The sequence below is a fragment of the Jaculus jaculus genome, chromosome 14 (genome assembly GCF_020740685.1).
Source record: "Jaculus jaculus isolate mJacJac1 chromosome 14, mJacJac1.mat.Y.cur, whole genome shotgun sequence".
NCBI lineage: Eukaryota > Metazoa > Chordata > Mammalia > Rodentia > Dipodidae > Jaculus > Jaculus jaculus.
The window spans coordinates 19,429,681-19,441,371 of record NC_059115.1 but is presented as its reverse complement, the minus strand read 5'-3'; the positions used below and the strand labels follow the sequence as shown (position 1 = coordinate 19,441,371).

Sequence of the window (11,691 nt, the reverse complement as noted above, 5' to 3'; positions counted from 1 at the left end):
ATGGACCAGAAATCTCCACCTGACCTCCAGGACACACAGCAAGCAGCTCCCAGCCACACATCGGGTCAAAGAGAAGAGTCTCTGAATCAGGTTCCCAGCCTCCCAGTCATATCTCAGAATCCAGTCAGCCATGGTCACCGGGTCAGTATTCAAGAGCCTGTATCAATTCTTCATTCTCACAGGATCAGCAACCAAGAGCCTTCACCATCAGCCCTCGGCCCTCGAAGGGTCAGTATCCAAGAGCCTCTGCCATCAGCCCTCAGCCCTCGAAGGGTCAGTATCCAAGAGCCTCCACCATCAGCCCTCAGCCCTCGAAGGGTCAGTATCCAAGAGCCTCCATCATCAGCCCTCAGCTCTCGATGGGTCAGTGCCCAAGAGTCTTCAGAATTTGGCTTCATCTCTCCCCAGCTCAGTATCCAAGCATCTCTACCATCTGCCTACAGTGATTGGGCCAGTTCCAAAAATGCTCCATCAGATTTCCATGGACATCACTTCAACACCCAAAGCCCTCATAACCTGACTAATGCTCCATCAAAAACCTACAGTAGCCAAGATATCAAAGGTCGCCAGTTACACAGCCTTGCGAAAAGACTAACCCGGCCCAGCATCGATGTCCCCCCATCTCTTACCCAAAGCCCAAAGGCCAGCATTGAATCCATTGACTGGGATGACAATGAAAGTTTGAGAGAATGTATATGTGACTCCAAGGCCAGCGAGAGCAGTGCCCTCACCCATGCCTCAAGCAGCTCCATAGTAATCAATTCTATGAGGTGAGTGACAGAAGGGTATGCAAGAGGCCGAGGTCTGGGTTATAGAGTTCTGCATCTGATCAGAAACTGGAGGTGTAGTGGTGGGGCTTAGAAAGCAGTACCTGAGTGGACGGGAGGTGGTCGGGGTCTGATAGATGGACATGGGCTGACTGGACATGGTGGGTGGACTCACTGCTGACCAGTACCGTGTGATCTGCTGCAGGCTACAGAACAGTCGAAGCCTCCCCTCACTGCTTCCCAAGGCTTCACAGCTGCTGCTGGAGGCCAAGAAGGTGAGCCACCAGCTGAGCCTGGTGCTGACCCTGGCTGGGATGATGGTGATCACCACTGTCTCCTTTGGTCAGCCCTGGATCCACTTCTGGGTGCCTCTGAGGCCCCCGGGGGACCCTGCTGGCTCCCAGACCATCCCCATCGACACCATCTTGTTCGTGCAGTGCCCGGACGTCTCCTGCTTGCATGAATTCGATAAGAATGCCTGTAAGGTCTGCCCTGCCCTCACCCCTCCTGGAGCCTGGCTTTTCCCCTTTGTCCCAGGGAGGACCCCTCCTTCTGCCAGAAAACAGTTCCTCCCTTCCCTGGAGGGTCCCGGCTATTCCACACAACTTCTCCCTGCCCATGAATCTGACTTCACTAACCCAGAAGTCCGTCTTGAAGACCAATCCGTCCCACTGAATATCCTTCTCTAAAGCCAGTGTCAGTTTTCTTCTGTCCTTTTGTGTGTGTGCTCTTGCCACACAGATGTGGATGTGTGTGCACATGTGGACATGTACATGTGGAAGCCAAAACTACTCAGTGCTGATTGTATTCCTTCATTTTTCTCCACCTTTTGTTGTTGTTTGTTTTGGTTTTTTGAGGTAAGAGTCTTACTCTAGCCCAGGCTGACCTGGAATTCACTATGTATTCTCAAACTCATGGCAATCCTCCTACCTCTGCCTCTGGAGTGCTGGGATTAAAGGCGTGTGCCACCACGCCCAGCTTTTGTTTGTTTGTTTGTTTTGTTCATTCAAGGTAGGGTCTCGCTCTAGCCCCAGCTGACCTGCAATTCACTATGTAGTTTCAGACTAGTCTTGAGCTTACAGCAATCCTCTGCCCTCTGATGGGATTGAAGGTGTGCGCCCCCATGCCCAGCTCTCCACCTTATTTTTTTGGACAGGATGTCTCACTGAACCTGGAGCTCAGTGATCCAGCTAAACTAGTTAGCTAGACAGCAAGTCTTAGGAATCCCCGTTTCCTCCTCCCTAGCACTAGCATTACAGGCACACACCACCCCACCAGGCTTCTATATGGGTGCTGGGGATCCAAATTCAGGTCCTCATGCTTGCACAGCAAGTATTTCACACACTGAGCAGGTACAGTGATGCACATTTATAATCCCAGCCCTTGAGAAGCTGAAGCAAAAGGATTGCCACAAGTTCAAGGACAGCATGGCTTATGCAGTGAGAAAAGAAAGGTTGGAGAGATGCTCAGTGAGTAACGGTTTGTCATGCAAGCATGAAGATATGAGTTCAAGTCCCCAGCACCCACATAAATACTGGGTGGGCATGGCAGGTTGCCAGTCATCCCAGTACTTAGAAGGCAGAGACAGGGTGACCTAGGGCCAAGCTGGCTACTTAGACTAGCCAAATCAGATTGGTAAACCCTGGATTCAGTAAGAGACCATGGAGGAAAACACCCAACATCAACCTCTGGCCAGGACACACACACACACACACACACACATGCACACACTCATGCACATGGAAACACACCTGTACACACTGGGCACATACCCACACATAAGAGAGAGAATTATTTTCCTGGGAGGAGGCTTGAGAACACTCCAGACTCCTGCTCAGAGCTTAAGGACACCCTGGTGTTCTCGATTCTCCCCTGGCGCAGACCTCCTGGACCTGGCTTGGGCCTGCTTCCTCATCTCCGGCATCACCAGCTTCTGTGTCTGTGCAGGCCTCATCGGTGCCTTGTGCTTTCCCAGCTCCAGCCTTCCCCTGACGGACTTCTTCCTCCTGATGGGCAGCTTCATAGCAGGTATCCACCAGCATCCTTGCCTGGGCAACCAGCGCCTGTGAAGAAAGCCAGGCCCATCTCCTGGGCACCTCAGTGTCACCCTACTCCTACCCCCACCCAGATCTCCAACTCATCACACAGAAGTCAACCTCCAGCCCATCCCCAAAGCGTGGCTTGACTGCAACTCCCGTCTCATCATGGACAAATTTCACTTGCCCCATCTCATCTCCCTCTTTGATTGATGCCTGTTCTGTCCCCACATCTTCCTAAATCATCCATCTCAACCTTCTCATCACAAATCTCAACATCCAACTTAACTCATCACTAACTTACCATTAGGGCCTCTTCATCCTCTACACTTGTTTCCGGTTCCACCCCGCCCCACCAGCTGTGAACTTTAACCTGAACCTCAGCCCCAGTCCATCCCCAGCCCCACCACCTCTCAGGCTCCACTCCAATCCATCAGCTATACACTGGACTCTCAAACGCCACCCCACCCATTCCCATCTCTGTCCTCGTCCTCAACCACACCTGTCGACATCCTCCACCTGGTGCGAGCCCAGCGGGCATCCACTACAATCGATACCCACGGGGCAATTCTAGTCCCAATCCTACCCTCCCTCCATCCCAATGCTCGGTGATATTTTGGCATGTATATGTGTGGGGTGTGTATATGTGCATGTGTGCATATGTATGTGCGTGTATAATGTAAATGGGGTGTGTGTGTGTGTGTGTGTGTGTGTGTGTGTGTGTAGGCTAGAGGTTACCATCAGGTGTCTTCTTCTATTGCCCTCCACCTTATTATTTTTTTGTTTGTTTGTTTGTTTGTTTGTTTGAAAGCAGCGACGGAGAGAGAGAGAGAGAGCTCTGAGAGCAGCCGGAGGGAGGGAGCACTAGGGCCTCCAGCTCACACCCGCACCCGCACCCGCACCCGCCGCCACCGCCTGGGGCCCCAGGCTCTCTCCTCCCCAGGGCCTCCCCCTGCCGGAGATCCGGCTCAGCCCAGCCCTTCCCAGCCGGACTCTACGCTGCCGGCACGTACCTCCATCTCCGGACCCTGGGCTGGGTCCTGGTGGGTTCCCCCCCCACCGCCCGCCGCCCGCCCCGTTCCCTCCTCTCCCGCCCCATTCCGCTGTGGCCTTGGTGCCCCTCTGATCCTTACCTCCGGGAAGGTGTAAAAAGACTAGGCTGAGCCTTTCCTGGGAAGTGAAGGCTGCAGGTATGCAAATCTGGAAAGTTAGAACAGGCACACCCCCCAGATTCACGAGGGCGGCGGCTTCAGGATGGGAAATGGCTTGTCCTGGGCCTGCCACTTTATTCTTACTTATTCGATTTTCAGAAAGAGATAGAGAAGCGAGGCAGGTCCTCTTGTCACTGGAAATAAATTCCAGATGCATGCGCCACCTTGTGCGTCTGGCCTACGTGGGTCCTGGGGAACCGAGCCTGGGCCCTTAGGCTTCACAGGGACCCTTAACCGCTAAGCCATCTCTCCATTCCTTTCACCTTTTTTAGACAGGGTCTCTTGCTGCACCTGGAGCTCAACAATTCAGGTAGACTAGCTAGCCAGAAAATCTTCATGATCACCTGTCTCCAGCCTCTCCCAGCACATGCCACCACACCCAGCTTTACATGGGTACTGGGGATTTGAACTCAGTTCTTCACGCTTGAGTGGCAAGCACTTTACCTACTGAGCCATTCTCCAGCCCTGCTCTGCTCTGTGTTTTTTGTTCAAGCTACTTTATCTCTCTCTCCTAGACACAGTCTGCTCATCTTTTAGATGATGGGTTTTCTTTCATAAAACAATTATTCATTTGCATGAGTGTGCTCACTACAGGTCTCTTAACCCTGTAAGCAAACAGCTCATGCTTGTGTCACTTGCTGTGTCCAGCTCACACGGGTGAGTTGGGAATTGAAGCCCAAGCCAGCAGGCTTTGCAAGCAAGTGCCTTTAAACCACTGAGCCATCTTCCCAGACCCCTCTTTTATTTTTATTAAATATTTTATTCACTTATTTATTTGAGAAAGGGGCAGATAGAGAGAGAATGTGCGCATCAGGGCCTCCAGCCACTGCAAATGAACTCCAGACTCATGCACCACCATGTGCATCTGGCTTACATGGGTTCTGGGGAATTGAACCTGGATCCTTAGGTTTTGGAGGCAAGCATCTTAATCGCTGAGCCATCTCTCCAGCTCTTCCCTCTTTTATTTTTGGAGATAGGGTCTCATTTAGCCCAGGCTAGCCTCAAAAGCACTATGTGGCCAAAGATGACCTTAAACTTCTGATCTTTCTACTCCCCTCTCCTGAGTGCTGGGTGACAGACCTGTGTCACCATGCCTTGTTTTTGTGGTGATGGGCATCAAACCCAGTGCCTCATGCATGCTAGGCAAACACTCTACTAACTAATTAACATCTTCAGCCCAGTAGAGCATAACTTTTTCTATTATATGGAGCTATAATGAGTGCACTTAGACATGAGAGTGCATTGTCTGTGGCCCCGCTGACCCCCACATTAGGTTGGGTCAGCCTGGCTGTCAGTTGCCTCATTAGACATTTTTGGAGAGGAAGGAAGATGAAAATAGACACCACTACTCCCGTTTGCATGTTAATCACTAGTGTTCAGGCTCTCTCGTAGCTCTTCCTAAGTGTGGTTTGCTTTGCTGGGGGGGAGGGGGGGCGGGGAGTCTTTTCTTGTTTTCTTTGTTTTGTTTTGTTTTATTTTCTTGAGATAGGATCTCACTCTAGCCCAGACTGACCTGGAATTCACTATGTAGCATCAGGCTGGCCTTGGACTCCCAGCAATCCTCCTACCTTGGACTCCCCAGTGCTAGGATTAAAGGTGTGAGCCACCACATTTGTCTGGTTTGCTAATTTCTTTAAAATATTTTTTTTTATTTTTATTTATCTACTTGACTTATTTTATTTATTTACTTGAAGAGGGAGAGAGAGAATGGGCGCGCCAGGGCCTCCAGCCACTGCAAACGAACTCCAGACACATGTGCCCCCTTGTGCATCTGGCTAATGTGGGTCCTGGGGAATCGAACCTAGGTCCTTTGGCTTTGTAGGCAAATGCCTTAACCGTTAAGCCATCTCTCCAACCCTGGTTTGCTAATTTTGAGAGAGGGTCTCACTCTGTAGCCCAGGCTAGCCTCATACTCCAGTGAGCTTCCCACCATAGTATGCCCAGTGCTGGAATTTCAGATCTAACCATCAAGCTCCTGATTATTTAAACAAAAGATACACAGGGTAGAAAATACTTTGGTTGAAAAGCACCTAAAGTAAAACATTTTTCTTTTTTTTGTTTTTTCCTTCTCTTTTTATGAGAAAGAATGAGAATTGGCATGCCAGGGCCTCCAGCCACTGCGATTGAACGCCAGATGTGTGTGCCCCTTGTGGGCATGTGAGAGCTTACACACTTGTATCACTTTGTACATCTCTCCAGCCCAGCAATACATTTTTCTATAAGATCATTTCTGTCCTTTTTCCCCAACCCCACCCTCACACCATGCTGGTTTAAATGAAATTTCCCCCATAGTCTCATGTGTTTTGAAAACGTGGTCCTCAGCTGGTGGCAATTTGGGAAAATTGTGGAGCCTTTGAGAGGTGAAGCCTTGCTGGAGGAGGTGTTTCAATGCGGGTCTTGAGATGTGTTAGTCCAGCCCTCCTGATGTTGATATCTAGCTCACACTTCCTGGTGCTGAGGAGATACACAGCCTGCTGTCTGTTCTGTAACGCTTTTCCCACCACCATGAGACTTCCCCCTTGAAACTGTAAGCAAGAAGTAAACCCTTCTCTTCCATAAGTCCATTGAAATGTCCCAGCTACAGCCCCGCTTTTGGTATATGTGTATGTTGTGTATGCCCAGGGAGTGTGCATCTGCGCCCCCTCCACCTCTCATCTGTGTGTTTCCTTGAGATGGAGTCTCTCACTGATTCTGGAGCTTGCCATTTTCACAAGCCCCAGCTATTCTTCAATCTCTGCTCCCCACAAGACTGGAGCTATAGATGGTGTCTGTCCATTCCCAGCTGTCTACCTGAGTGCTAGGGAATCAAACTCAGGTGGTCTCTGGGCCCCGTGGGCCCTCATGTTTGCATTGCAAGTACTCGTAACTACTGAGCTGTCTCTCCAGCCCTCATCCCCTCTCTTAGTTGAGCTGAAAATGACCTCCTGTTTTATTTTCAATAACCCCAGAAATATGTACAATCTAAGCAAGGAAAATTCTTGTTTTCCTTTTCACACATTATCTTTAATTTGTGACATTTCAAAATGAGCTCTTCATAATTTTTTTTTTTTAATGAGCTCTTTGTGTCTTTGGAAGCCCAGTGTTAAAGGCCACTATGAGAACATATTTCTGGCTTACTACATGTGAAATGTGACAGTCATGGTGTACCCTCATGGCAGCCCTAGAAGTCAGATGCTATAGCTATGCCCACTCTACAGATGAACAGATAGAGGTTCAGAGCAATGGTAATGGACAGAAGCAGAGTGAGTGACCTATAAGCCCCAAAGCCTGTGCCTCCAGTCAGTGGTAAAAGTTCCAGGTTTGTACTTATAAAGTCTCCCAGCAGGATACTGTCAGGAACCCATTTTTCTTCCTATGAGCAGAGGCATAGGCCTGGAAGGCTAATGCAACTGAGGAAAATGCCTGGCATGGTGGCACATGCTTGTAATTCCAGCTCTTGGAAAACTGAGGCAGGAGGATTGCAACAAATTTGATGTCAGCAGGGGTTACATAGTGAGTTCAAGGCCAGCCAGGGATATATAATGGGACTATGTCTCAGAAAAAGAAAGAAGTGCTGGTCATGGTGGTTGAGATAGGAGTATTTCTGTGAGTTCAAGATCAGTTTAGGGCTACAGAGTGAGTTCCAGGTTAGCCCTACCGTAAACAAATAAGGCTTGGAGAGAGAGCTCAGTTGGTAAAGTGGATGCCTTGAAACATGAAGACCTGAGTTTGATCCCCAGAACCCAAATTAAAAAGCTGAGTGCGGTGGCCTGTGGTTGTAATCTCAGCCCTGGGAAGATGGCGGCAGGAGGATCTCTGGGGCTGCCAGTTTATCTCCTTCACGAGTTTCAGATCAGTGAGATTTTGAGTCAGCTCTTTCTCACTGCTAGGACAAAATGCCTGGCCAGAAGCAGCTTAAGGAAAGAAAGGGTTTTATTTTTGACAGTTTTGATGGGAAGTTTCATCATGGTGGGGAAAGCCAGTGTCACATCTTTACATCAGCATGAAGGAAGTAGGGAGAGATGGATACTGAATGTGTAGGTGGCTTTCTTTTGATTCTATCCAGGATCTCAGCCCACGGAATGGTACTGCTCACAGTTAGGGCAGGTCCTCCCACCTCAGTTAATCTAACCTAGAAAGTCCTCATAGACATGACCAGAGATTTTTCCATGGTGATTCTATCCTATCTAGCTGACAGCTAGATATTAACCATGGCAGATACTGTCTCTAAATAAATAAAGTAGGGCTGGAGAGGTGATGGCTCAGCTGCTAAGGGCATGCACAGGTAAAACCAGATGTGCAAAGTGGTGTATATGTCTGGAATTGGTGTGTGGTGGCAGAAGGCCTTGGCACATCTATGCTTACTCTATATCTGTCTCTGTGTACCTCTCTCTCAAATAAATAAATAAAAATATTTAAATCATAAATGAGGGCTGGAGAGGTAGTTTCATGGTTAAGGCACTTGCCTGCAAAGCCTAAGGACCCACGTTTGATTCCCCAGTACCCACATAAGCCAGATGCACAAAGTGGCACATGTGTCTGGAGTTCATATGCAGTGGCTAGAGAACCTGGTGCATCCATTCTCTCCTCTCTCTCTGCCTGTTTCCTCTTTCTCTCTTTCAAATAAATAAAGAAATAAAGATAAAATATTCTAAATCATAAATAAAAGTATTTCAAAACTAAAGTATGAGCTGGAGAGATGGCTTAGTGGTTAAGACACTTGCCTGTGAAGCCTAAGAACTTATATTCAAATCTCCAGGTTCCACATTAACCAGATTGACAGACACAAGTGGGCAATATCACACATGCACACAAGGGGGCGGCCACATCTGGAGTTCATTCACAGCCCCTGAAGGCCCTGGTGTTCTCTCTCTCTCTCTCTCTCTCTCTCTCTCTCTCTCTCTCTCTCTGCCTCTTTCTCTATGTCTCTCAAAATAAAAACTTTTTAAGTGTTAAAAATAAGTAAATTAATAAAGTGGAACATGCCTGAGGAACAACACCCAAGGCTTTTCTTGCCTCTACATGCATGTGCACACAGCTGCACAAACACACACACACAGGCTCTCACTTTCATTTCTACAGCCTGATACTGTCAGGAGCCTATTTTTCTACTTGTGCACATATATAGAATGTGTAAAGAAATTTGGGACAGGGGCTGGGGAGATGGTTCAGTGAATAAACCATTCACTACTCAAGCCTGAGTTCCCATGTTCCATCTTCAGACCCAATGTAAAAAGAAGCCAGAAGCTGTAGTAGGTTTCTGTAATCCCAGTATTCTGGCAAGATGGAAGGCAGAGAGGAGAGTTTCCCAGCTTCTCAAAGCAAGGACAGCAAAGAACAAGAGCAGTAGAGCAAGATCAAGAGAAACCCTGCCTCAAAAGAGCTAGAATGGGGAGGGCTGGAAAGATGGCTCAGCAGTAAAAGACACTTGCTTGCAAAGCCTGATGACCCTGATGGGAGCCCCCAGTATCCACATTAAAGCTAGATGTGCAAAGTGGCATATGTATCTGGAGTTCATCTGCAGAAGCAAGAGGCATGTCCATTCTCATTCCCCCCCACACACACACCCTTTCTCTTTCTCCTTTCTCTCTCTCCTTGCAAACAAATAAATAAAATTATTTTTAAAAGAGCTACAATGGCAAAAGCCAACCTGAAAACTGCCCTCTAACCTCCACGTGCTTGCCATGGCACACACATGCACACAAACACAAAAAATAAATTAATTAATTTAATTAAATAAAAAAGAAACTTGGGGCGATGCCAAATATGGTGGTTCATACTCATAAACCTAGCACTTGGGAGGCTGAGGCAGCAAAATTGCAGCAAATGTGAGGCCAGTCTGACAGCCTGGGCTACACAGCAAGACCTTGTCTTAAAAGAAAAGGAAGGAAGGAAGGAAAAGAAAAAAGAAAAGGAAACTGGTATGACATGAAGAGCAAGAGCCGGTGGCTATGAGAGCAAGAGAGCGGTCCCCACAGCCCTGACCCTGCCTCCTCCCATCTGTGCTCACGCAGGGACCAGCATTATACTGGGGATCCTCTTGTACCTGATGCAGGCAAAAAAGTACTTGCAGGAAGGCATGACCTACACACTGGGCATCAGCTTCTACCTGGCTTGGACTGGCGTCTTTTTATTCCTGATGATTGGTTTGTCTGGGCTGGGCTGGGCTGGGGCCTCAGGAGTGTAGCTGGGTACCATCGGGATCAGAGTTTGGAATGGGGTTGCACACAGGGCCGAGAAGGATGGGATGGAGGTGGAAGACAAGGCTGTAGGGTTGCAAGTGGGTTGGGATAACATGGGCGTGGAATTGGGTAGGTTTGGGATGGGGCTGGACACCATGTGGGGTACACAGCTGGGACTGGGCTGCTGAACTCTGGGCCTTATTGTGTCTGCCCTCTTCTCACAGGTCTCTTCTCCTATCTGAATTACGTGAACTTCTGGTCCATCCTGGCACTTCAGGCCATCTGGTCTTAGTACATGGTAATGATCCCACAGGCCTGCTCCGATGGCCCCAACAGAACTCAGTCCTCTCTGACTCCATCCAACCCAGACTAATGACCTACATATATATATTTTTAAAAAAATCTTTATTTTCTGACCAGAATATTCTTTTACTTGGCTCTGTACATTGGAAGCACTTTGTAGAATTGTCATCTCCTGTTGTTGGCCGCCCTTGGGCCCTCTAGGAAAGGAAAGGGACTCAGAAGTAAGAGGCCATAGATATATGGTCAGCAAAAAATCTGACACAGGGAACCCTGGTATACATACAGTACTTAATGTTTGTTTGCCCCATGCCTTGACTTCAACCTTTAAGTTTTTTGTTGTTGTTTTTGTATGTATGTGTGTATATGTACATGTGTGTGTGTTACACCAATGTGTGTATGCATGTTCACATGTGTGTGGGCACCTGTGTGTATAGGTATGTATGTGCACATGGAGACCAGAGGTTGACATCAGGTCTGTCCCTCCATCAATCTCCACTTTATTTCCTAAGGCAGGGTCTCTTAGTTGAACCCAGAACTCACCAATTCAGGTAGTCTAAGCTTGCTCTTGGAATCCTTCATCTCCCAAGCAATGGGGTTCCAGGCAGGCTGCTATGCCCACCTGGCATTTACTTGGGTGTTAAGGAGTTCAGACTTGGGTCATGCTTGCACAGCAACCACCTTACCAACTGAGCCATCTCCTCAGCCCTCAACTTTTAGTTCTATAAACTCCAAGAATTCAGCTTTTCTGAGAAAGTCCTCCCTACATTCTTACCTCACCTCTCAACCTTACCAACAACCCCAATCCCCACTCCCACTCCACCTCCCCGAATCCCTCGACACATACCTATTCTGTGTAGCAGCTTTACGAGGAAGGGTCAGGGCTGACAGTCATCAGGTGAACACGGAAGGGTTGAAAGCCAAGTACAAAACCCTATGATTGAAGCTGGAGAGATGGCTCAGCCATTAAGGTGTTTGCCTGCAAAGCCTAACAACCTGAGCTCAGTTCCCCAGTACCCACATAAAGTCAGATGCACAAAGTGGCACATGCATCTGGAGTTTGCTTACACTGGCTGGAGGCCCTGGTGTACCTATTCTCTCTGTCTTTCTTCTCTCTTTCTCTCACTGCTTGCAAATAAATAATTACAGATATCTTTAAAAGAAAAAATAAATAAATTTCTTTTAAAATCCTGATTGGAGGCTAGAAAAATGGGTT

General features: G+C 48.2%; 1 protein-coding gene across 1 annotated transcript; it reads left to right on the top strand.

Annotated features, from left to right (window-relative positions):
* On the top strand, positions 1–10,467 carry LOC123454633. The gene is made up of 5 exons (XM_045133356.1): positions 1–770; positions 973–1,247; positions 2,649–2,795; positions 10,008–10,139; positions 10,400–10,467. The coding sequence occupies exons 1-5, from the start codon at positions 1–3 to the stop codon at positions 10,465–10,467; spliced, it is 1,392 nt and encodes a 463-aa protein (XP_044989291.1).
* Positions 10,468–11,691: the final 1,224 nt, after the last annotated feature.